The 27,627-nt window shown below is 36.8% G+C and overlaps 1 protein-coding gene across 12 annotated transcripts in view; it reads right to left on the bottom strand.

The window, feature by feature from the left end:
- ADAM22 (ADAM metallopeptidase domain 22) overlaps positions 1-27,627 on the bottom strand; it is a 244,763-nt gene that overhangs the window by 38,583 nt on the left and 178,553 nt on the right. For all 12 annotated transcript variants that reach the window (XM_082631935.1, XM_082631936.1, XM_082631931.1 and 9 more), the window contains exons 15-23: positions 19,243-19,342; positions 17,170-17,241; positions 16,856-16,948; positions 13,221-13,301; positions 10,415-10,465; positions 10,127-10,190; positions 8,407-8,512; positions 5,787-5,906; positions 2,054-2,222 (exon numbers count right to left, since the gene is read on the bottom strand). In XM_082631935.1, the coding sequence (XP_082488061.1) occupies positions 2,054-2,222; positions 5,787-5,906; positions 8,407-8,512; positions 10,127-10,190; positions 10,415-10,465; positions 13,221-13,301; positions 16,856-16,948; positions 17,170-17,241; positions 19,243-19,342 (856 nt within the window). The remainder of the gene's footprint in view (positions 1-2,053; positions 2,223-5,786; positions 5,907-8,406; positions 8,513-10,126; positions 10,191-10,414; positions 10,466-13,220; positions 13,302-16,855; positions 16,949-17,169; positions 17,242-19,242; positions 19,343-27,627) is intronic.

Here is a 27,627-nt window from a genome sequence, read left to right on the forward strand (position 1 = left end):
TTCACATAAAATGGCACCAAATTTTTAAAAATTATCAGACAATAATGTCCTCATTTATATATCCAGGAAACAGAATCTATACCTAAGATCCTATGATTCCAAGCAACTTTGAAAGGAGTGGGAAGTAGGAGAGAATTCAGTTAGGGTTAAGATCAGAGAAGCGCTTCAGGAGACAGATTTTGACTGGATAGGTTTGTCTTTTGTCTGCTTGAATTTGCCAGAAGACAACATACATGCAGATCTAAATGTAACTATAAAATATGATTAACAAAGTGCAGATTTCAAATAATTCAGATTAGCAAATTTCTGCAGATTAACAAACATGCAGGAAGAAAAAAAAAGGCCTGGGTTTGAGACCCCACTTCACCACTATCTTTTCAACAGACCATAACCAGGCCAACTGGTTTCTCCAAGTATGTTTCCATATCATACAACAGCACCAGTGACATAGTGACAAGAACAGTGATACCGATGTACGATGATCATAATAAACCCAGTCATAGCTAACGTTATCGAACACTCACTATGTCACAAGAATTGTTTTAAGTATTATGTATAAGTTACAGGTGTTAATTCATTGATTCTTCACAACAATCCTGTAAACTAGGCAATATTATTATTCCCATTTCACAGAGGAAGAAAGTGAGTCACAGAGAGGCTAAGTAGTTTGCCTTAGTCACCCAGTTAGTAAGGAGTAGAGCTGGGATTCAAACTCAGACTGATTCCAAGCCCATACTCTTAACCTACATGATGTATACTATATAGAGAATATCTACTCTATTTCTCATTTTAATTTCTGTCACATATACAGAGTTATATTAAAAATACATAGAATATAACTTTTATAATAATTATGCATAATTATTAAAAATTATTGGATGCTATTTGCCACCTGATTTACTTGTGTCTATCACTCATTTACTCATTCCTTAAACAAACAGTTAATTGACACAACTGTGTTTCACACTCAGGACTTCTAGATGAATAAGATACAGTTATTCATTAGCATAATGATCAAGAAAGAATTCCATTATTCTTTTCTCCCATCCCCCCAAAAAGCATCTCTCCCTAGCATCCTCTTAATTATTAAGGAAAGAAGACTTAGCAGATCTCTTTATAGGAGCAGAACCACTTACTATATGTCTTCTCTATTCTCCTGTGCCATCAGAATCCCTATCCTTTGGCAAAAAGTAACAATTACTACTACCTCCCTAAGGAAATTCTTGGCATATCCCTTAGGGATATACATGGAATGACCAGGATTGAAGGCTTACAATTCCAGGACAGGGGTCTTTTACCTCAGCTGGATAGAATAACCAGTTTAAGCAAAGAATCCAGAAGGAGAAAAAAAATCAAATCATAGCCATGCCAAAAGAAAAAGAACAAGAAGTTTTCTTTAGTGTACGAATTCCTAACTGAAAATGTCAAAACTGGAATCACTAACAGAGCATGTTTATTTAACCTATAAACTTACTTATATAGGACCTACATTATCAGATATATGACTTAACATACAGAATTTGGTCTTTTAAATACCACCATTCTTTCCTTTTATTTCTGAGAAACATTTCCTTAATTATTCTGCTTCTATTTCTAGCAGTTATCCTCAGCTGGTACCTACTGTTGTGGCCAAGGCAGTTATTTACGGTCTGTTCTAACGGGTCAGTGCCTGGATCATACCAGTTGTTAAATATTGTGGCCATTGCCCCTGCTTTGCACTCCCTTTTTTATTCCATTATAGTTTGTTAAAATTTGTCTCCTAAGTCACTTGTAGAAAACTAGTATTATATTAAAGATCAATTTAACCTAATAAGAGAGGAAGACAGAAGAATTTGGTTAGGAACATTAAATTTTTTCTTATTCCCACGCTTTCATAGATTACACGGCAGAAATATTCAAATGACTATGACCACATGATGGTTTACATACCAGCTAGAGAAACATGGACAAGCATGTTTTCGATTATTACAGAAATAAGCAGTTTAGGGTCTTGTCTGTTTCTGTGATATAAAAGGACTGAACAGTTCCCCATGGTGAGGTACTGAATACTTACTCCATTTCCTGAACAAACAGTGCCTTCTTTAGTGCTTAAACAAGTACTAAAGTTGAAGGAAGCCACAGGAAGACACCTGTGTTCTAAGCACATCATTTGGGGACCACAAGGTGTCCCATCTTCCACATAGCCAAGGTCTATATCTTCGTCAAGCTTAACATGCCCACCACTAAAAATAAATTGAGAGCAAAAAGAAAATGGGATTCCGTGAATTCACATTCATCTTGAGAACATGCTTAAAAACTTAAAAGTAGGCAATATCACTTTCTCTATTTTCTCTTTATTATCTAATAAAAAAACAGTAGCATAAACATTTTCAACCTTTAAATGGAGACAGCAATTGAATCTTTTGATCTAATTCCTTTCAGAGATATTGATATAACTTAAGATTTAAACATAATTATTATAACAAGGGCCTGAATTGAAATGGCTTTATCATTTTGCCTTGGCTATCATGTACAAGTCAAGTTAGCCATTATTACTAGCATTTGACTTGATAAACAAGTAGGTTTCAAGATGTCAAATATATTTCAAACAAGGATGAGAATTTTTGGTTTGGGTTTACATTTCCCAAAAAAGATTGTTCTATTAACAAATTACAGCTGACCTTTGAACAACGTGGGGGTTCGGAGTGCCACCCTTCCCCACAGTCGGAAATCCAAGTTCCACGTCCACAGATTCAACCAATGGGGAGTTGTGTAGTGCTGTAGCACATATTTATTGAAAACAATCCACATAAAAGTGGACCCTCATAGTTCAAACCAGTGTTGTTCAAGGATCAACTGTATATTTGAGAAGACTATACTACTGCAACAGCTATTTAAAGTAGCAAGCCCACATATTATGCAGGAATAAAAAATAAACAGGATAAAAATAAATAAATTAATAAACAGGATGGGAACTGAAAATGTATATTCATAATCAGTTTATGCATATGGTACCATGTCAGTGCTACTATAAAAATCTCCATTCTTTTTGTTTATTTTTAGCAAAATTATGCATGCACATAGTTTTAAGAGACAAATTGGTTTTTAAAATGCAATAAAGCAATCCACTGCCCCCGACTGCTCCGTATATCCCTCCCTGAAGGAAACCAGTTTCTACTCTTAATTGACTCATTTGTTTTTTATGTACATATCTTTAAATAATGAGTTTGTATCACTATTTTTAATTTTTCCATTTTAAGTATTATCAATTGACTTCCCTCTATGGAATCTGAGAATTCTTCTCTCCCCTTCCTTCCATCACATATTTTGTTGATCGATAGTTAAATCAATAACAAATTGTGCATTATTATTATTATGTAAATGTTATTTAGTTGAGTGATATAGTACGCCATAATTAAACCCCTTTCTTTTCCTTGTACAACTTTTTGTTTTCCCTCAGGTTGGCAAGTCTCTTATTTGTTTGTTGAAGTATCACTACCTCAAAATTAGTCCAATTCTGCTGTTAAAATCTCCACTTAAGATGTGCCTGAACATCAGTTCACCTTCCTGAAATAATCTCTCCTGGAGTTTCCACCTGAAGTTTCCTCTGCTCCTATCTGATTTGGTTGGCTCCTGTAAATGGTTCAGAGATGGACATCTTGGATTTCCCCTCACGATTCATTGGAGGATTGCCATATCTCTAGAGCATGGTATCTTGTTTCCTAAACCCCCTGTGTTTCTTTCTTAGTTTACTTCTTCATTTTGGTGCAGCACAATTTCTAATAGCTTCCTGAGAAAGGACACAGGGGAGTAAACTCGGGGGAAACTTGTGTATTTAAATGTGACTTTATTTTCTACCCTCACACTTGATTCATATTTTGCCTGGGTACAGAATTCTAGTTTGGAAATCATTTTCTCCATTGTCTTCTGGATCCCAGGGCTCTTGTTGATACACCCTAAACCATTCTAATGCCTGATCCTTTCTTTCTTTCCTCTCTGGAAACAGTTGGGATCTTTTTCTTTGTCCTAAGTTTCTGAAATTTCCTAACGATAAGTTTTGATGTGTCTCTAATTTCGCTCATTGCACCTTGCACTTGGTGAGCCTGGCAATATGGAAATTCAAGTCCAGCAGTTCTAGATAATGCTCTTGGAGGTACTCATTGCTAATTTCCTCCCTGCTGTTTTCTCTGTTCTTTATTTCCATTCCAAAATGGGGAGCTTTGCTCTATGTTCCCTTTCTTTGCCTCTTTGCCCTATTTTCTGGGAGATAATTTCAACTATTGAGTTTAATTTCTGTCATCGTGTTTTTAATTTCCAACAGCCTTTCTTTTCTTTTCTTAATGTTCCTCATTTTTAAAAATAGCACTCTATTCTTGTTTCATGATAGAAATGTCTTATCTCTCATAAATGTTGATAGCTGGTTGCTGTATTTTCTGTTGTTTGTTTCTCTCTCTCCCTCTCTCTCTCTTTTTTCATGTTAGAGTGTTTCTTCACAAATCTGATAATCTGCTCATATTTGAGTTGGGGAACCAGACAGATAATTAGAAATTCTAGGACTTTCTGACTGAATACCAATGAGGCTGGACCACTTCTATACAAATCTGATATTGATATTTCCTGCTGTCCTTCAGTTTGGAAACCTTCTGTTTTATTTTTTGCAGACTGTAAAGCTCAAATCTTTCATGGGAGGGTGAGCAATCCCCAGTTTAGCTGAGTCAGGGAAGCAATCTGTGGATCTAGCAGCTTCTCTAACAGACTTCACCTATCTTCTTCATTTTAGCTCCTTTCCCAATCTCCAACTCGTTTACTCCCTCTTCCAGAAGTAGATGACACTGCCCATTTTTGAGCCTTTCGGGACTGACAGTATGAATTGGGTTATTTCTTGGTTTTCCCCATTACTGACTTAGGACTTCAGCTTTCTTAGTTTTTGTTTGTTTGTTTGTTGTTGTTGTTTATCTATTTTATTTTATTTTTAATTTTTATTGGTGTACAGTTGATTTACAATGTTGTGTTAGTGTACAGCAAAGTGAATCAGTTATACATATACATATATCCACTCTTTTTTAGATTCTTTTCCCATATGGGTCATTACAGAGTATTGAGTAGAGTTCTCTGTGCTATATAGTAGGTTCTTATTAGTTCTTTGTTTTTTATATATAGTAGCATGTATATGTCAACCCCAGTCTCCCAATTTATCCCTCCTCTCCCTCTTACCCCCTGGTAACCATAAGTTTGTTTTCTACATCTGTGACTCTACTTCTGTTTTGCAAATAAGTTCATTTGTACCCTTTTTTTAGATTCCACATATAAGCAATATCGTATATTTGTCTTTCTTAGTTTTGATAATCATCTACCACACATCTATTTGCTCTCCACGTTCCAAAATTATGTTGCTGTTGTTTCCACTCCCTTTCTCTGCTTCCCTGTGGATAAATGAATTCTAAAAAAGATCCATTTGGTGTCATTTTAGTGGGATTTCAGAAGGGAGCAAAAGAAGATGCATATATTTAATCTACTGATTTTACCCAGAAATCCTCTTTCATTTCCCTTAGTAAGAATGAAATGCAAACTAAACCCTGAAAGATTTTACTGACCAATTAAACATAACTCTAGCCATATAACATTCCGCAGTCAACTAATTCTCTTCTTTTCATATCTTTTCTGTCAGGATTTCCTTAATCACCTCTATGGACTAGAGTCCATTTCATCTTACTAACATACACATGGACTGAAAACAGAAGTAATCCTAAGCTACATTCCTGGGAAATAAGATGACTAATGTTCTCATAGAATGGTTAGATCATTACCTGCAGTTTAATGTTCTTGCCTGCTGTACAACTAAAGTAGATGTGATTTCACCATCGAGTTCTCCAAGCCTCGGGATATTACCAATGTTCGTACACAAAAGGTAACCACAAAGCACATCCCTGTGTCAAAAAAGTATGAAGTATTTACTTTACTTCTTTCTCCAAAGACATAACAAATCCTGTAAAGTTAGAACAATAACCTTATCTAATTTTAGCATTTGTTTTTTTATCAACTATACTATTTCCTCAAATTATAAGCAAAATAAAATGAGCTCAAATTAGTTTACCCCTGCTTTAAAAAGTGTCTTCTCTGAAACTCTTGTTGGTGCACCAAAATCCCAACTGTGTTCTAGCCTTTCCTTTATTGTCCATTTAGTATTTATCTAAAGGAAATTACCCATGAAATAGACTTTTTTTATATCCAAATCTCTTTCCCCATAACACATCACTGGATATACTAAAACATTTATAAAAATATTTGACAAGTGAATGAATGATCTTTGGATGAGTATTCTTTTAGAATACAGTGCTTTCTTCAACCTGTGGCACCAGAATTAAAGAAGAGTTTATACGTTTCATATACTTTGTAGATTCTCAACAACATAGGCTCATGATCCCTTTTTCAATGTATGTCACTACTCCCCCAGCTATCACATACAATTCTAGTTTAACTTGTAAAATATTTTCATTTGTGCTAAATACTATCTTACTTATTCTCTATATTTAACACATTTTAATTGTTAATATAATAATGATAAACACATGTTCTAATAAATATCTTACAAAGAGTGATTAGCAGGCCAGCAAGACTATATATGGAAATATTAGGCTTTATCAGATAGAAAAAGAGAAAAATTAAGACTTGTATCTATCACCAACATAGAAAAATATGTATTATTTCATTCTTGAAAAATATTTTTTATAAGTTATATCATTTTATTATATCTATCATAAATGAATATGCTTTCTTAACACAGAAGAGATATGCATTGAACATTTTTTTGTTGGAGTTTACTAAATACTTTAGGATATATAAAAAAATTAGACATGATTTTTATCCCCAAGGAAATTACACTCTGGATGAGAAGAGAATCATATACATTAATCAATTATAAAACATAGAGTTGGCAAAAAGGGCCATAAAAATAGTACAAAGGGCTGTGGGAGTTCAGTGGAGAATAGGGAGAGGATTTATTTCCAGAGTAAATCCAGAAATAATTTACAGAGAGAGCATTGTCCAAGCGGGGCTTTGAGGATGGCTAAATTTTTGGCTGGTAATGAAGTGAGTATAGAGGGTGCTTCCTAAGGAATGAATAGCACAAGCACAGGCGTGGAGGTAGGACAATAAAATGTATTAGAAATGGCCAGGTTTGCTAGACTTTGGAAGAGCAGACAAATATGTAGGTTGGGGCCAAATTGAGGAAGAGGTACAGAGCCAAGCTAAGGTTCAGTTTTGTTTGTTAAGCAAGACAGTATGACATTCAGCAAAGTGGTTAAGAGGGAGTTCTAAAATCAGACTGCTGGAATTCTAATTCTGCTTCTGTTATATCCTAGTTACATGGCCTTGGTCAAATTAATTAACTGTGTCTCAGTTTTCTCCTCCATAAAACAGGGCAAACTGCCATAAAGATTAGATGATATAGCTTATGTAAAGTGTAATACAGTGCTTAACACATAGTGTGCGTTCAACAGACGTTGGGTATTATTCTTACTATTAATTAGGTATGTGGAACCAGTGAAATTTGAACAGAGAATTTTTGACATGGTCAAAAAGATTCAGGAAAAGATTATTCTGATGAGAGCATGCTAGAGACTGCTGGCATAGAAAACTAGTAACAGGCTTTTGTAATAGTTGAAGAGTTGATATAGGTCTTAGTTGGGGTAATACAATAGAAGTAGAAATGAAGGGATGAACTAAAGACAAAGGGTAGAGGAGTAAAAGAGAATAATGAACATGATTTGGCATTTGGACAAGGAGCCAGAGGGCAGGTGGCATCAGGGATCACCCTGAGGCTTCTAAACAGAAGGATGGTGAGATATTAAGACCTTTGGCAAAAAGAGGCCTTTATAAAAGTCAGAGCCAGTTAATTCAATCTACCAGCACTAAGGACATATTCTGTTGGCTTTAATTTTTGTGGCCTTTGAGAGGCTGACAGGTGTCTTCTAGGTGAGAAAGTCCTGAGGCAGCTATAGGCATGGCCTGAGCCTTAGGGGAGAGGTCAGAACGCGTGTTAAGATTTGGGAGCTTTCTACAAAGGCGATGCTGGAACTGTGGGAAGAGATGAGATGAAGAGAATGCTTTACAGGATGCAGAACACAGGAAAGTCCTGGTCACTCAAAAAGTAGTGCCTGCAACTGAGGTATAAACTCTAGCTAATTGGGCTTCCCTGGTGGCGCAGTGGTTGAGAGTCTGCCTGCCGATGCAGGGGACGTGGGTTCGTGCCCCGGTCGGGAAGATCCCACATGCCACGGAGCGGCTGGGCCCGCGAGCCATGGCCGCTGAGCCTGTGCGTCTGGAGCCTGTGCTCCGCAAGGGGAGAGGCCACAACAGTGAGAGGCCCGCGTAACAAAAAAAAAACAAAAAACAAAAAACAAACTCTAGCTTATTTCTCCATCTCACCGTTTGTTGCACTGTATCCATGTGTCTTTGTCTCTCCCACAGTTACCCTTCTCGGTGCCTTCAATATTCAGTTTCTCATAGCAGTATTTGTCTGATGCTGTCACCTCTGAAGCAGAATAGAGTTTTCTATCAGTGAGAGATACACCACATGAGTTGTTCAACATGTTTGCAGTAAGAGGAAAACACCCACGAAGGACTCTCCTTCACTACAATGTTATCAATTCCAAAAATTGTAGCTATGGTTCACAAGAGTTCTCTGTACCAAAAGCATCCATCACTCAGGTACCTTTTTCACAACTGCTCCTCTGAAACTTGGAAAACAAATCTATTTAGATCTTTGATAGGACTCAGGCTATAGGTTCTAAGAAAAACACTCCTCAGAATTTGGCCAATAATTAGGGAAAGATGCTACCAAATGTTTCATTGAATAAATACTCAATGCTTTAATCTCAGTGCCAAATATAAAGCACGAATTTCTCACTCAGCAACTTTTATGAATCATAAAGACAATTTTATTAAACGAGTGATGTACTATAATTAAAGATTCAAGAAACAGCAGTATTTCCACCTTGTTTATTAATTTTAACAGCTATCGAAAAATGTTACTCTACTTTTAAACAAACTTGAATTCCAGTTAAATCTCTGAAAGTCAAATAACATTTTTAAGTCATGTCAGCATCTTTGTCAGGATTATTTTTGCTAAAGCCAAGGTTGATAGATGGAGCTATCCAAGAGTTAGATCAAAACAACTTTTGCACTAATCAAAGATGATTGTTGGTATGTATATATAGATATATTTTAAACTAATTATATTGGTAGTTTCTTTTCCTACTTCTTGCTGTCAGCCACTAATTTTTCTTAAGGGGAAGAAGCAAAAACCATATTTCTTTGTCCAGAGCATACACCTACCTAACTAAATTTTTCTCCCATCCCCATGTTTCTCTAGTTGTTCCAAAGAGAGCATACACTTCCCCTCCCAAAAGGATTATAGCCACTGTTTGTGACAATTAAGGTTTATCATTATATTTATAGCTTGCTTTCTAATACAAATCATCTTTTGGAAGAGTTTAAAACAAAAACTGCTTTCAAAAGGGCGAGTAATACTTCTGGAAAATATATCACATTTAAATATACATTCAAGTTAAATATGTTTTAGATTTAAATGTCATATGTTTCCCTCTGAAAATCTGATGAATTTTGAAAGAAATAACATTAAAATATCTTTATGATATGGCAGAAATACCTCAGCAGAAATTCACCTATAACAAGGAAAACCAGCTGGAGTTTAAGAAAGAGTTAAGGAAGAAAAAGCAATTCTAGCTAAAATGCTACAGTTCTTATCCAAGGGTGCCCTATCCAGGGTCCATGTCCATTCCATGTGGTTGATGGGTTTTGCCTAAGGATACTAAAGACAGCATAAGAGGAGTTAAAATCCAGGTTTGCTCTATTCTCCAAGCTGCATGCACTAGAGTGGACTTTACCTGCCTGGCAGCAAAGATACTTTCTGTCCAAAGACACTGCCAGCTAGCCAAGAGGTTTGGAGCTGTATCTTCTCAAAGAAGGTGCTTTTCTCTAATTTCCACAAAAGTGCCTCTGCTAAGACCTGCAGTGGCTTTGAAAATCCCCTAGTCATAAAGTAGTTGAAAAATTATTTCCAGCTCACATGTCTTTGGGCCAGATACCATACTTTGAAAAGGATCAAGCCATACTATTTACTCACTTTGCCCCCAGATGTATTTGCATTGTCTATCCCTGGTTTTACATCTTCCTCCAAAACAAATTCCCTAAAATGGAAAAGCATACCCATTAGAGACACAATGTCCCCTTCTGTCAGATAACTGAAAAAGTAAATATGACTAGGAAAACTAGTAGATGAGTATTATAAAGGCCTTTTATCTTCAGAGTTGATTACAAAACATTTAATATGATCTTCCTACTTTGATAAGACTTCAGTATTTCTTTCATGCTGGTACACATGAAACATTTAGGTAAAGATGAAGTAACATACCTGGACACCATCACATGAATAACCATCCATCTTATGAATATTGGGGGCACACTAGGAAAAGAAAACAGAAGTATGAACCAAATGCACAGCAAAATATCAAGATGAGCTAATCCCTTTATAAATATTTTCATTTTAAAAATAAAGTCTGATAATATAGGATAGTCTCCCAAACCATCTGAAAATAAAAACAAACAAGATCAAGAGAAATCAAAAGGAAATGCAACAATTGGTGCACTTTCCCCTAAAAATATGGATCTACCAGAGGCAAAAGTAGTTGATTTGTAAATCCTTATTTACAAATAAAAAGAACTGACAGCAATGACTCAGCTAACTTACACAGACACACTATTCCTCAGAGCAAGAAAAACAAGAGCACAAGACAAAAGCAAGGAAGATGACAACAGATGGAGCAATAGGTATGGTTTCCTCTTTTTCACCATGAGAAGTAACATCGCCCTTACACTTAAAATGACTCTCAAGCAAAGGTTCACCCTGGACATGATAGAAAAAGACATGCTTTATAGCCCACCCACCCCCTTTTCTTTCCTTGTAGCAATTGCAGAAAAGACTGCAAAGCATTCTTATGTGGATAGAAAGAGAGTGTAATTTTTAAATTTATTATACCTCTTTTCTAGCATTATAGTAATTACATACTCATTTGAGAAAAGTTAGAAAATGTGAAAAAGTAGGAAAAATTAAAGACAAAAGTCTCTCATTTTCCTACCACCCAAAGACAACTATTTTTTATATTTTGGTACATTTTTTTCCTCTACCATTTTCTACAAAATGTGATATTTTTAAACATAAGTGTAATCAAGTTATAGATAATGTTTTATATTCTGTTTCAGCCCTTTACTTTCATCAAACAAGTTTCCTCACGTCATAATAAACTTTTTTGCAGGTATCATCTTTATAGCTGTAACACATTGCCCTGAGCTAACAAACCATATAATCAATGTACTAAAATATTTAGTTATAATTATCTCCAATTTATGCTGTTACAACCAATGGAACAAGAGCATCTTTGTACGTACATCATATTCGGATTTAGAATTCTTTTAAAATCCCTGCTTATCACATAATCACATTTCAAAGAAGTTGCTCTAATATACTTTCATTCCCAGAGCCCATTCACTGTATCTCCATCATCACTAGGTGTTAGCTTAGAAACATAATGCTAATTAGATAGTAGGAAAGGAAAGTACTTTTACACAAAAGATCTTTAATCTCTTAGGATGACTACCTTTAAAATAAAGCATTTTTAATGGTTAAAGTAGATATACTACTACTGAATCCCTCTTCTCTAGAGAAAAAAAGATGTGGGCAGTCTTCATTTTGCATGAATTTCACTCACACTGGAGCATGAATTTCACTCACCATGGGTTTTGTTAAACAACACCAGTACCCCAAGGACACAGTTCCAATTTCAGTTACCACAATAGATTAACTGTGAGTAATTGCATGAAGTACAAACTTTGCTACTAGCACTTCAGTCCACTGATCATTAGGTAAACAAGAGATGCCCATTACAGTCAATGACCCATCTAGTCACTTCTTTCAAAGTCTGTTGGTGATTGGTCGCTGAGCATCTGTTCGTTCAGTTCATGCATGGACAACAGAGAATGTAGATTGTTACCTCTCTCTCTCTGGGTGATACCATGTGACATCTTACAAAATCGAATAATTGAAAGAGGAAACTGGCCAACAAAGATGAAAGTGCACCAAAGAAATGAAAAGTGATGACATTGGAAGAGAAATTCAAGTCAAATATAAATGGTGTAATAGAAAAAAATCACTATGGGAATGGAATGTTGATACTGCTGTTCAGCAAAAAACTTCCCATTCAAAACTTCACATCTCTTGGAGATATTTCAGGACATTGAAAGCACAAAGGATAAAATGTCAAAAGCTGATACAAACTTAGAAAGGAGTGTGGCAATTCAACAAGGCATAGAAAAGATGCTCACCAAGTGTCATAAGGTTTATGACCAGGAGAAGGCAAGCACAGCTAACTACTCTTGGTAAGTTTTTTAACAAAGAAATAAAATACTATCATTTTCAGTGTTTCTGTTTTAATTTAACATGCTAAATAAATGTTACTTTATTTTTTTTGTTTCCTTATTCGTTTAAGACCAACAGTAGGAGAGTTTTTAATCATCTGACATTTTTTAACGATCGCAGAACAACTGTAACTTTTTCCATTGATTACTAGAATAACTTTACGTGGTTTCAGCTTGCATGGTCATTTGTGGTCCTGCACTAATACACAAAGTAAGGACTGCCTATATACATGTACACTGAAATCTGTGAACCCCTGACAAAGTTTATCAACTTCCCTATCTTCCCTACTGACAACTAAATGATATTAAATTCAAGAGCAGCTATTAGTGGCAAGCTGTGTCAGATAAACAAGAGTCAAGACAGGTCCCTTTTCAGAACCCAATACCCCGTGGGTCTCTCTGCCTTGGCTGACTCCTGTTTCAACCAGCTGAAGAGAAAGAGTCTTTTTGATTCCTCCTTCACTAGCTAGACAAAAAGCAAATGGCTTTTACCCTCTACTTTAAACAAAAACAAAATAGTTAAGGCACATATGTATACAGTCTTAAGTTAGTTCAACATTAAGACAAAATCACGCCGAACATCTGCTCAAGCTTTGATTACTGAAACTTCAATTCTCAAAAAAATTAATAAAAGGAGAGTGAGAGTTGACATGAAAGAGAAACATGAGTATCTGGTCCATTTCCATTTCACCTGGGGGTCAGCACACTAAACATACTCCTACTTTTCCCCCGTCGGGGGAAATTACCTGGCTTGAATTTCCTGAGCATGTTTCACGAATATCACAATCATTTACTGCTTCACGGCATACAGTTCCCATAGGCTGAAACTAAAATGAACAAAAATCAATGTGCAAAGCTGTCAAAGGAAAAAAACTCTCACAGTGTCATCTTAAAAAAAAGAAAAATGAATATTTTTTTGGATAGGAATATCTTAAACTAGTTTAAGATGGAAATCTGTGAAAACCACAGTTACTGCATGAAATGTCAGCTTAATTGTTCTCAGAAAGAGTTTCTCACATATAAAGTAATTTGCATAGTCATCACACATAAGCCTTACAAGATCTTGTTAAAATAGGATGTGCTTGATGGTACATCTGTACCAGAAGGACAGTCAGTCCAAGTTCTAGTAATTCTTCCTTCCAAATAGCTTTTGGATTTACACTTTACCCTTCATTCTTACTGGCACCTTTATCATATTTTTCTTTTTTACCTCATAAGCCAAGAATTTGGAAGTTACATTTTGGACTGAATTGTAAAAGTTAGATTTTCTGGCAAAGCTGTTTCCTCACATGCTTTCCTTTACCATCTTCTCTCCTACTTAATTTTTATACAGATCTATAGCTTGGTCTTTTATTCCTTTTTTAATGTTTTATTATTTGTATTTGTGTATGAGAGTTTTTTTGTCTGTTTTCAACTCAAGTATTTTTTGTAAGTGTGAAGGTTGTACAACTAAATTTTATGCTTGTTGGATTCGTAAATTGCAAGAGTATTCATTATAACAAAACAAAGACATCTATAAAATCATCATCCTTCTCCTTCCCTCTTTAATCCCACTCTCTTTCCTGCTCCAAAATATTACTATTTGGGGAGGGATCCTCCCATTCTTTTATCTCTGTTCACACAAACATACACAGTATTCGGGACCCTTCCCCACCCATCCATCACATACAACTTGCATCTTCTCTCCCTTGTTCACGACCCTCCAGGCATTTGAGTTTCCTGCTGTCCGTAGAACATGAGCAGCACACTGCCAACTGCAATCAGGAGTTCAACAGATATTTTTCAGAAGATCAGAACAAAACTTGTGTTCGTTCATTCATTCACCAAGTGTTTGCTAGGCACTTAAAATGTGCTAGGGACTCTCTAGCCACTGGAGACTCAGTGGAGAAGAAAACACAAGAATCCTGCTGGCAAGGAACTTACATTTCAGTGGGAGTACATAAGCCATAAAAATAAGGAAATAAGCAAGGTAAGTTAATTTCATATACTCTCATTCTCTTCCTCCTTGGGATTGGTGCAAGCTACAATTCTAGAACTTCTGAGGTAGAAGTATGAGCAGATTTAAGGTAGAGTTTATGTGAGAGTGTAAGTGTTCAAGAACTGTCAGGAAAGTTCTGAAAGAAAGCATAGTAAAGGAGAACCTGTTCTAAGTGCTGAGATAAAGCAGTAAATAAATCAACCCAAATCCCTGCCCTCTTGGAATTTACATACAAATAAAAGGAGAAAAAGAGTTAAGAAGCAAATAACCAATGAGTCCCCAAATTATGGCTTGAGGACAAACTTTGGTTGGCTACCTGTTTTTATACATAAAGTTTTATTGGAACACTGCCACACCCATTTACTTCTATATTTTCAATGGCTGCTTTCAAAGAAAGAGTTGAGTAACTGAAACAGAGACCTTATAACCCACAAAGCCTAAACTATTTGCTATCTGGCCCTTTACAGAAAGTGTTTGCCAACTCTGGCTTACAGATATATTATTATAAATACATACAGAAGAAAACAGAAATACATATGATTTCTCAACTTGTTCTTCCATTCCCTCCTTTCCATTCACTCTTCTGCCTGACTCCTTTAGGGATGAGAGTCAGGGTGTGGGGTAGAGAAAGTGGCAGAAGAGATCTTACTTGACTGGTAAAGTTGTAACTTATATTCTGGGATAGTTAACCCTGCCATTTTATTGTATATTTTAATTTTATTATTTTGTACTTGTTCCTTTCAATGATTATATCACAAAGAGTCTAATTGTAGAAATCCAAGAAAAAATGGCATAATTAAATGCATTTTACGGACTGGCAGACTTAAAACACTGAGAATTAAAATAAATGATTGGGGATCCCTGGAAAGCAGCTGGAGAAACTGAGAGAATAAACAGTTGAGGTAGCCAAAATGAAAGAATGTCTGTTTAACATTTGGTTTAATCTTCCTTTTTCAGAGAGTGCTTTCAGAGACCTCTGCCTGTGCTTTGCTTCTCTTAAAACGCTGCCAGAGACACAGTGGTAAAGTGGAAACAACAGAAATTGCTGCCAGCAAATCTGAGATGTAACTGCACATTTATTCCTTACTAGCTGAGTGACCCTATGCAGGTTATTTCACTTCCTTGAGACTGGCATTGCTCATTGGAAAAATCTGGATAATAATGCCCATCCCAAAAGTGTAGCTATGAGCATTATCTAAGACAGCAGTCTCAACAAGAGGACACCTGGCAATGTCTGAAGACATTGTGGTGTCATGACTTGGAGGGATGCTGCTGGCAACTAGTAGGTAGAAGTCGGGGATGTTGCTAAATATCCTACAAGACGTAAGACACACCCTCACAATAAAGAATTATCTGGCCAAAAATGTCAACAGTGCCAGGGTTACGAAACCTGGATATAGGATGACATAATTTGAAAGTGCTTAGTACAGTTTCTGGCACACAATAGGGTATTTAATATGATAGGTTTATATTTCACCCTCTCTTAACTCATTAAAGTTAGTCAATCAGCAAATAATCAGTAAGAGAGTGCTATGCATATTTATTCATTCATTCAACAATTATTTACTGAAGACCTGTACCAATTAAAGTGTAAGTGCCTGGCTCTGCCTCCATAAAATGTACAGACCTGAGGGAAAGGAAGATATTGAACCTCAGAAATAATGTAGAATATTGTACCAGATTTTATATGAAAAGAGAAAAAAGATAGATTTCTTTGAGCAAGGTAAGCCCCAAGTAACTGTAGTCTTGATGTAGAGGCTTAAATATTTGGGGGCAGGTATAGGATACTGTTGGGAGGATGAAAACAGACAAGGTGTATAACGATGCATTAAACTCTCATGCACAACACATGAAAGGTGTTTTAATGTCTAAAGGGATTTCTTTTGTTCCCTCAACAGCTAATGTAAGAGATATACCAAGCTGAGCACCAAGAAGGGAAGGATCTGTTGAATATCCACTTGGCTTTACAATAAAGGAAACACATCATTCAAAAAATAGTTTCATTTAAATTATATTACATTTTATTTTTATTATTGTTATTACATACATATGATAGCACATTAAATGGTTTCATTTAAAGTGCATGCTCCTCAGAGAGGCAGTAGAGAGAGGACAAACTCTGGGGATTACAAACATTCAGGACCTAGCTCCTACCTTGGTATAAGACCCAGGGAAAACTACTTAATCACTACAAGCCTCTGTGTTCTCATCTGTTAGATGGGAATAAAAATAGTAATTCCTCCTTGACAAAGTTTGTGAGGCTCCTGTAAAGCACCTGGCACCTAATCACTCAACAAATGTTAGGTCTTACTATTGTTATTTGGTTATATTTACCTAGCCTTAACAATTTAATCAAATATATCCTCCTTTCTTTCAGCTGGTTATTAATCAACATTTACTTACCTTGCACTTTTTACAACAAAGACCATCACTGCACTGGGAGTCTTGAGTTAAGGTGCATTTCTTACAACACTCTGCTCCTTCAAGGACACATTCCTAAGGAATATAAACATTTGCAAAACGTCAGAGAATGGTGTCATTTTCCTGAAAGTACCAGGATATTTTCTAAAACAAATGTACAGCCTCACAGTAAGCATCTTTCTTCCACAAATCTTATGAAATTTCTAGGCATAACACTTGCTCTTCATGTTTCACTGTGTGAGCCTGGAATAACCCCGAACAACCTAAAGAAACCATCCCAACATCCAGAGACTTACTGCCGGGGTCCCACAGTCACACTCCTCTCCAGTTTCAATGAAGCCATTGCCACATTCAGGAGGATCAAGAAGCTGTGGAATGAAAACCAAAAAGGGCACTAAAATGCAGAAAAATCAACACCAAAGACTTACGAGAGACCACAAGTGCCACACCTACACTTCTGGCCTATCTGTCAGTCATTCCAAAATATATTTTTATTTTCCTAAACTGCAAAGTATGACTTCAGAATTTTAGAACTGGAAACTTTAGAACATAGTGTCTAATATTGTTTCCATTTCATATTTAATCATATTTTCATATATAACATACCTATCAAGCAGGGTCTGATAAGTGTCATCAAAATAAAAGATGATCTAGGCATTGTCTAAAACCAAGCCAGATGGACTCCTGAAATTTCATTTCAAACAGGATGCAAGGGATTTGGAGTCAGACATCTGGATTCAAATTGTGGCTCAGCTACTTATCTTGGGCAAATGGCTTGCCATCTCAGAGCCCAAGTGTTTTCATATTTAAGACAGGAATAATAATAATATTAGCTTCCCATCTACTTAATGAATTGTTATGAGGATCAAGTTCAATTACCTGTGAAAAGCCCTTTATTAACTATTATTTCCTTGTGAAACAGGAAGTTTTTTCATGGACAGTAAGGAAAACATCACAAAAATTAATAAATCCACTGATATATTTAATATAAAATACAACTCTTCCTATTAAGATAGCTCTGCAGAGAACAGCAATAATAATTTGCCCCAGAGATGGAAGCAGTTTTTGGCCTGTACAAGAGTATATTTTGAGACTTTTATATTTTTTTAACTTTCTGCTGATTTTATTATCTTTTGAGTATAATTTATCTTATGGTGATAGGTAAAATTAATAAATAGTAAATAGTTGCTATGTTCCAGATATATAATATTCATTCAAAAGTTAATACAAGTTTACATATTATAGAATGGAAGTGAGTACACACCCACATGCATGCACGCACACACACACACTTTCTTAACCAACTAGAAGGAAAAAACAAGCAAACAAACAAACAAAATCAAGAAAGCAACAACAGCAAAAGTCCCCACCTAATTTCAAATACTCTCTCCTCTCCTACAAAAGAATCAACTCATCTCTAGATTTCATTTTCAGTTGAAAGGATCATAATGAATGAGGCAGCTTTGAAAGCCAAAACTAAAACTCTCCAGATGAAAAAACACAGTTATTCTCTTACTCTGGGCTCAGAATAGTCAATTAGTTTGGTTAAAAGACTTGAATTGTTTTTCATTTACAGAAGCAGGAATTTAGTTCCAACATCCCTTCTGAAGCTTTGGGAGAGAGTCTTAAAATCGTCAATTTGCTTTTCAGTGCAGTATGAAATTTCCTAAATTTCACTGGAGTGAACAGAGAATGAAACCAGGTAAATGATTACAAAGGCAATGCCAAGTATCACTGTGATGTAGGGAAGCACTTCATAGTCCACATAATTACCAAGACAAAACACTTCTTTAACATGGGAAGTCTTCCAAATGTAGGATGAAGACCTGCTTTCTAGTCAGTAACCAGAGGATGCTCTACAAGCTATAAAAGCCTCTGACAAAGACTCAGTACAGACCTTCTCCTTTTTAGCAGACTTAGTTTTTATATTGAGAAGTATTGTAATTTTGATCGTACTGCTCATTCTGAAAGGCAATGGTGGGGAGTAAAGAGGGGAGACAGGCCTCCTTTTCTACCAGTATGAATTGTGATTTGGTATCCAAAGGCAGGGGAGGGGGAATGTATCAAGAACATGAAAAAGAAAGGCAAAGTGAAACCATTTTTGTAAGCTAACCCTGAATCCTCATTTGGCCATATAAAAAGAAAATGGACATTTTTCAGAAAGCAAAACTAATTTCTACCTGCTTTTTATTCCCATCAGAATAACCCCAAATGCCCAAGATTAATTCAACTTAGAAATGCAGATATTTAGTGTATCTAGAATGTGTATATATAAGCTAGTTGAAAAGCTTTCTTTTATAAGACACAATGAATGAAAATTTGTGTTTACAATACTTTAGAAAATTAATAACTCTGATCACACTTATTACCTTAGAAGGTTTGTTGAAAAGGCAGGCACCACCTCCACTATTCAGGAAGTCATGATATTCTTCAATACTACACTGGGTGAACTTTTTAGGAAGATAATAGCTATAAAAGAGAAGAAAAGCAATAGCTGGGTACAATTTTAGTCTCCCTTGTTTGTAGATTAGTCTTGAAACTGAACATTGTACATTATTCCTAAAAAATAAAAGAATAAATAAGTAATAAATTCCACTCATGTATAACATTTGCATTCAATCCGTAAGAGTTTATTCAATAAGCACATTTCTAAATTCTTCATTAGGTGGCTAATAGTAACTACAGTTTGCTCATTATCTGCATATCCATTCAAAGGAAACACACCTATAGTACCTGTAATTTCCATCAAAGAGAGTTAGAAATAATTTATTTCACAATGAGTCTTTCCTAAATATTAAACCTGGGCTGGAACCCAAACTGCAGGGCATTCTGCAAAATAACTGACCTATAATCTCCGAACATGTCAAAGTCATGACAGTCAAAGAAAGACTGAGGAATTGTTCCAGATTGAAGAGACCAAAAACTGACTGTGATGCCTGATTCTGAAGCATTTGCTAAAATAACACTGAAGAAACACAGGGCTCATCTTGAATGAGGGATAAGAATTAGATGATTTTCTTGGTTGTATTGTGGTCCTATAGGAAGATGCCTTTGTTTGCAGAAAGGCACATAAAGTTAGGTATTTGGAGGTGATAGGCACCATGTAAAAACTTACAATTCAGAGACAAAAAGGTTCTTTGTAACTATTCTTCTAAATCTTCAAGTTTCAGACTGTTTCAAAATACAAAAAAAAAATTATACCCCCCCAAAATAATCAAGGGTCAATAGAAAAAAAGAAACCTCACGATAGAGCAATTTGTAACTATGCATTAAGAATCTTCAGAACGTGGAATATCCTTAAATCTAGTAATTTTACTTTCAGAAATTTTTCTTGAGGAGTTGATTTGCTATGTGTGCAGAGATGTCTGAATAAAGATATTTATGGTGGCACAATTTATAGTAGCAAATAACATGAAAATAATCTAAATGTTCAACAGTAGAAAACTGTTAACTAAACTGTTATATATTAATAAAATAGAATACCATGTACTTATTAATAATCATGGTAGTGTTAAAGAATGAAGACTCAGAAAAATGCTGACTATATAATGTTAAATAAAAAATGAATAAACAGTTATATCCAACATAATCCAAATTTTATAAAACAGTAAACATGTAAAGAGGAAAAATACAAAACTACTGGATTTATTTTATTTTATTTTTTACCCATGCGACGCGGCATGCAGGATCTTAGTTCCTGACCAGGGATGGAACCCATGCCCCGTACAGTGGGAGCGCGGAGTCCTAACCGCTGGACCACTAGCGAAGTCCCAAAACTGCTAGATTTAAGCAGCAGTATTTTAACATCAACCACAGTTATCACCCAATGGTGAGAAAAGAGGTGACACAAATTTTATTTTCTGTATTTTTCAAAAATTATTTTACATTGAGCTTTTTATAAAAGTGAAAACACAATTAAGATAAGAATGGATACTTTTTATAAAAGTCTCTGCCATTAGCCTGTCCGTTTACATGCCTACTTCTTCCTAGCATAACGATTAATGCTTAAGTGAACTAACTAATGGAATTTACGATTATTTACCCTAAACTCATTTACCAAGTATTTCACGCCAAACTCTCCAAATAAAGTTGTCTTGGGTTTAAACTGTCGAACTACTTTACTTCCTTCACTTCATTTTCCTAATAAGTCATAAACTTTATTATTTTAAAATTTTCTTACATATATTACTTCCTTTTTGCTTTTCAGTGCCTACACTTCAGCCAATGTTTTTATCGCCTTATCTATAATCCATTGTATCCATTGTATCTATAATCCATTGTATCCCTGTCAGGATTATGGAATTTAAACAGGAATTTCTTCAAGTTCCCTCTTTATTCTACTGGTCAAAATCGGAGGTGGTTCTCTACTGCTAAAGAAGAAAGTCACTGATTTTCAGTGTTGGACCCTTAGAAGTCAAAGTCTAGTTCAGCCCCTGCCCTGCAAAGTCACCATCAGGGGGTTCAGGTTAGCCCAGCCTCCTGCCCACTGCACAGCTGGGAGCTCAGTCTGCTCTCCAGTAGTGACAAGAAACTCTTCCCAGATAGGGAGGCTCTTTTTACACATGAAGAGTTGAAATCTGTACATTGCGCTTACCTTCCCTATGCCACATCTGACTTCCTATAACTGCCGCACACAGTCCTGTATTGTTAAGTATATCAAATGAGACTAATTCTTTACCATACCATGGCCCTTCCAATACCTGAAAGCAGATACCATTTCTCTCCCTAAGCTTGGCCCCAAAGCTTCTTTTTTGCAGGGTAATAAATCTATTCAATGTATTCTTACATTTTTAATTCTTATACCTTTAAATAGGACCGACAGTCTTCATTTCAACGATGCTTTCCGACATTTAACAATACAGAGGAACTTCGGAAAGTAGAAATGGGAGGGAATGTACCCATGGGAAATCTATGTCCCTAATTAGTGCTGACAGGTGATGTTTGGCACAGATCAAATGATATCTGGCATCGTACCAGACAATGTTTTATGTAAAGAGCCTTTCTCTTGTATGCAACTATCTGATGTAAGGAGTTCCAATGCATAGAGGTATGCATATTCGAGTGTAGCCATTGATTTTGCTGCATATTATGCTTAGTGCTAAGCAGATTGTCTATATAATTCTTTTAGTTAATCAGAATAATCAGACAAGATTAAAAAACAAGAACCTCTAGCATGGAATTTAGTAATTGTTAGAAAATTACAACTACAAAGACTTTTATCATTTCTTCTTAATACTAAGCAAAAAGTCCAAAAATATTTTGAAATATATTTTAAACACAAAACGCCCAAAGATATTTTGAAAAATATTTGCATGTACATTCCCTCCATCATCTATTCGTCTTGTCATGCATATGCTGGGAGTTCACATTTCAAATACAATCAATACATATTTATTGAAAAACAAGTCTGTACAAGAGAGTATGGTGTGAGGTCTGTCTGACAAAAATTAAAATTAGTGCAATATATAATCCTAAAAAATTTACATCTAATTGGTGAGAGGAAATAAAGACATACAGAATCAAATTATAATGTAGGAGTTAAAAATTATAATAAATCTCAAGTGGTTAGAAATGTGGTTAGATAGAAAAAAAACTGAGAATTCCAGATGAAGAGAATATATTAAAGAAATCAAAAGAGGTTGGAAATTCATGTACAATTATGATGAGCCTATTTTTCAGAGGCTGAACATCCATGTAGGATTACGGTTAACAAATCAGAAAAGGTGGAAACCCATATACAATTATGGTAAGCAAACTGCACAAATAGTAGTAGAAAATGAGATTGCAAATGAGTGTGAAGAAAGATTATGGATCTCTAAATACTGAAGGAAGGAATGCGAACCTTATTCTTTACACAATGGAGACACAAAAGTTCTGAGCAGGAAAATGACATGATTCATGTGTTTGACATAAAAATTCAGGTGCACTAAAAGAAGAATGGAGAAATTATGCTGTACACATTCAATGAACTAGAGCTCTGTGTGTGTGTGTGCATATATATATATATACATATCATCAGCATGGATGAACCCCACAAACATAAAGCTGATCAAGAAAGTAAGTCACAGAAAAATACATATAGTATGGCGCCTTTCATATAAACTGAAAACATGCAAAGCCATGCTATGTATTACTCCAACACACACACACATATACAGTAAAAGTATAAAAAAGGACCTGTGAATGATATAAACCAAATTCAAGATGGTGGTTACCTTAGCTGGGGTTGGGAACCGATAAGAAAGAACACAGGGGGATTTAACTATGCAGACAGTGTCTTGTTTTGTTTTTATCTAGGTGATTGCATACAAGTGTATACTCTCTTATTCTTTATACCTTTCAATTATGATGGAAGTGGAGTTCAGGGGGGGAGAGAGGGAGCCTGAAAGCTGTGTGAGTAGCTGGAATGTTATCAAAATAATAAGGGCACAAGATAATAAAAGTTTAAAGTAAGGTGGTAATGATAAGCTTGGCATGAAAGGGATGGCTGTAAAATTTATTTAGAAAGAATAAAAGATTGATGCCTGATAGTGTGTCAAGGGTATGACAGTATAAAAATGAAAACTTTTCTTAGGAAATGGACTGAGCACACCACTTCCCACTCTTAATTCACACAGGTAGCTTGAAATCAGCCACTGTGGGAGCACTTACACCATAGGCTTCTACATAAGGTAGAAGGCTGTTGGAAATCTGAGGAAACTACTCATCAGGGCTCTCTTTTTGTTTTTGTTTTTGAGACACACTTCTGTTTATAACCCATTTAATTAGAATAGAAGAAGACAAAAGGAAAGGGAATTAGAAAGTAAGGCTTCAAGAACAAAGTTGTTGCTCATTTCTTACATTTCCAGACTAAATTCAAAGCTAAAAAGTCTTTGATCGACACATAGGGACACTTCCGGGTAAGATGGCGGAAGAGTAAGACGCGGAGATCACCTTCCTCCCCACGGATACAACAGAAATACAGCTACACGTGGAACAACTCCTACAGAACACCTACTGAACGCTGGCAGAAGACCCCAGACCTCCCAAAAGGCAAGAAACCCCCCACATACCTGGGTAGGGCAAAGCGGAGAGATCCCCACACAGAGGATCAGTGCCGAGCGGCACTCACCAGCCCGAGAGGCTTGTCTGCTCGCCCGCTGGGGCGCGCAGCACTGGAAGCTGAGGCTCGGGCTTCGGTCAGAGCGCAGGGAGAGGACTGGGGCTGGCGGCGAGAACTCAGCCTGAAGGGGGCTAATGTGCCACAGCTAGCCGGGAGGGAGTCCAGGAAAACTCTGGAGCTGCCGAAGAGGCAAGAGACTTTTTCTTCCCTCTTGGTTTCCTGGTGCGCGAGGAGAGGGGATTAAGAGCGCTGCTTAAAGGGGCTCCACAGACGGGCGCGAGTCGCGACTGAAAGCGCGGAGCCCAGAGACGGGCGTGGGACGCTGGGGCTGCTGCTGCCGCCGCCAAGAAGCCTGTGTGCGAGCGCAGGTCACTGCCCACACCGCCCTTCCGGGAGCCTGTGCAGCCCGCCACTGCCGGGGTCCCGGGATCCAGGGGCGGCTTCCCTGGCAGAACGCACGGCGCGCCTCGGGCTGGTGCAACGTCACGCCGACCTTTGCCGCTGCAGGCTCGCCCCGCACTCCGTGCCCCTCCCTCCCGCCCGGCCTGAGTGAGCCAGAGTCCCCGAAGAGGCTGCTCCTTTAACCCTGTTCTGCCTGAGCGAAGAACAGAAGCCCTCCGGCGACCTACACGCAGAGGCGGGGCCAAATCCAAAGCTGAGACCCAGGAGCTGTGAGAACAAAGAAGAGAAAGGGAAACCTCTCCCAGCAGCCTCAGAAGCAGCGGATTAAAGCTCCACAATCAACTTGATGTACCCTGCATCTGTGGAATACATGAATAGACAACAAATCATCCCAAATTGAGGAGCCCGGAGTCAGTGCTGTGCCTCTGAGGTGGGAGAGCCAACTTCAGGACACTGGTCCACAAGAGACCTCCCAGCTCCACATAATATCAAACGGCAAAAATCTTCCAGAGATCTCCATCTCAACACCAGCACCCAGCTTCACTCAACGACCAGCAAGCTACAGTGCTGGACACCCTAAGCCAAACAACTAGCAAGACAGGAACACAACGCCACCCATTAGCAGAGAGGTGGCCTAAAATCATAAAAAGTCTGCACACACCCCAAAACACACCACCAGACGTGGACCTGCCCACCAGAAAGACAAGATCCAGCCTCATCCACCAGAACACAGGCACTAGTCCCCTCCACCAGGAAGCCTACACAACCCACTAAACCAACCTTAGCCACTGGGGACAGACACCAAAAACAACGGGAACTACGAACCTGCAGCCTGCAAAAAGGAGACCCCAAACACAGTAACATAAGCAAAATGAGAAGACAGAAAAACACACAGCAGGAGAAGGAGCAAGATAAAAACCCACCAGATCTAACAAATGAAGAGGTAATAGGCAGTCTACCTGAAAAAGAATTCAGAATAATGATGGTAAAGATGATCCAAGATTCTATTTCCCAGATCCAAAATCTTGGAAATAGAATAGACAAAATGCAAGAAACAGTTAACAAGGACCTAGAAGAACTAAAGATGAATCAAGCATCGATTAAAAACACAATACATGAAATAAAAAATACTCTAGATGGGATCAATAGCAGAATAACTGAGGCAGAAGAACGGATAAGTGAGGTGGAAGATAAAATAGTGGAAATAACTGATGCAGAGCAAAATAAAGAAAAAAGAATGAAAAGAACAGAGGACAGTCTCAGAGACCTCTGGGACAACATTAAACGCACCAACATTCGAATTATAGGGGTTCCAGAAGAAGAAGAGAAAAAGAAAGGGACTGAGAAAATATTTGAAGAGATTATAGTTGAAAACTTCCCTAATATGGGGAAGGAAAAATCAAGTCCAGGAGGCACAGAGAGTCCCATACAGAATAAATCCAAGGAGAAATACGCCAAGACACATATTAATCAAACTGTCAAAAATTAAACACAAAGAAATCATATTAAAAGCAGCAAGGCAAAAACAACAAATAACACACAAGGGAATCCCCATCAGGATAACAGCTGATCTCTCAGCAGAAACTCTACAAGCCAGAAGGGAGTGGCAGGACATAATTAAAGTGATGAAGGAGAAAAACCTGCAACCAAGATTACTCTACCCAGCAAGGATCTCATTCAGATTGGATGGAGAAATTAAAACGTTTACAGACAAGCAAAAGCTGAGAGAGTTCAGCACCACCAAACCAGCTTTACAACAAATGCTAAAGGAACTTCTCTAGGCAAGAAACACAACAGAAGTAAAAGACCTACAATAACGAACCCAAAACAATTAAGAAAATGGGAACAGGAACATACATATCAATAATTACCTTAAATGTAAATGGACTAAATGCTCCCACCAAAAGACACAGATTGGCGGAATGGATACAAAAACAAGACCCATATATATGCTGTCTACAAGAGACCCACTTCAGACCTAGAGACACATACAGACTGAAAGTAAGGGGATGGAAAAAGATATACCATGCAAATGGAAACCAAAAGAAAGCTGGAGTAGCAATTCTCATATCAGACAAAATAGACTTTAAAGTAAAAACTACTAGAAGAGACAAAGAAGGACACTACATAATGATCAAGGGATCGATCCAAGAAGAAGATATAACAATTGTAAATATTTATGCACCAAACATAGGAGCACCTCAATACATAAGGCAAATACTAACAGCCATAAAAGGAGAAATCGACAGTAACACACTCATAGTAGGGGACTTTAACACCCCACTTTCACCAATGGACAGATCATCCAAAATGCAAATAAATAAGGAAACACAAGCTTTAAATGATACATTAAACAAGATGGACTTAATTGATATTTATAGGACATTCCATCCAAAAACAACAGAATACACATTTTTCTCAAGTGCTCATGGAACATTCTCCAGGATAGATCATATCTTGGGTCACAAATCAAGCCTTGGTAAATTTAAGAAAATTGAAATTGTATCAAGTATCTTTTCTGACCACAATGCTATGAGACTAGATATCAATTACAGGAAAAGATCTGTAAAAAATACAAACACATGGAGGCTAAACAATACACTACTTAACAACGAAGTGATCACTGAAGAAATCAAAGAGGAAATTAAAAAATACCTAGAAACAAATGACAATGGAGACACGACGACCCAAAACCTATGGGATGCAGCAAAAGCAGTTCTAAGAGGGAAGTTTATAGCAATACAATCCCACCTTAAGAAACAGGAAACATCTCGAATAAACAACCTAACCTTGCACCTAAAGCAATTAGAAAAAGAAGAACAAAAACATCCCAAAGTTAGCAGAAGGAAAGAAATCATAAAAATCAGATCAGAAATAAATGAAAAAGAAATGAAGGAAACGATAGCAAAGATCAATAAAACTAAAAGCTGGTTCTTTGAGAAGATAAACAAAATTGATAAACCATTAGCCAGACTCATCAAGAAAAAAAGGGAGAAGACTCAAATCAATAGAATTAGAAATGAAAAAGGAGAAGTAACAACTGACACTGCAGAAATACAAAAGATCATGAGAGATTACTATAAGCAACTCTATGCCAATAAAATGGACAACCTGGAAGAAATGGACAAATTCTTAGAAATGCACAACCTGCCAAGACCGAATCAGGAAGAAATAGAAAATATGAACAGACCAATCACAAGCACTGAAATTGAGAATGTGATAAAAAATCTTCCAACAAACAAAAGCCCAG

This window comes from Mesoplodon mirus (genome assembly GCF_964341445.2).
Source record: "Mesoplodon mirus genome assembly, chromosome: 9".
Classification (NCBI taxonomy): Eukaryota; Metazoa; Chordata; class Mammalia; order Artiodactyla; family Ziphiidae; genus Mesoplodon; species Mesoplodon mirus.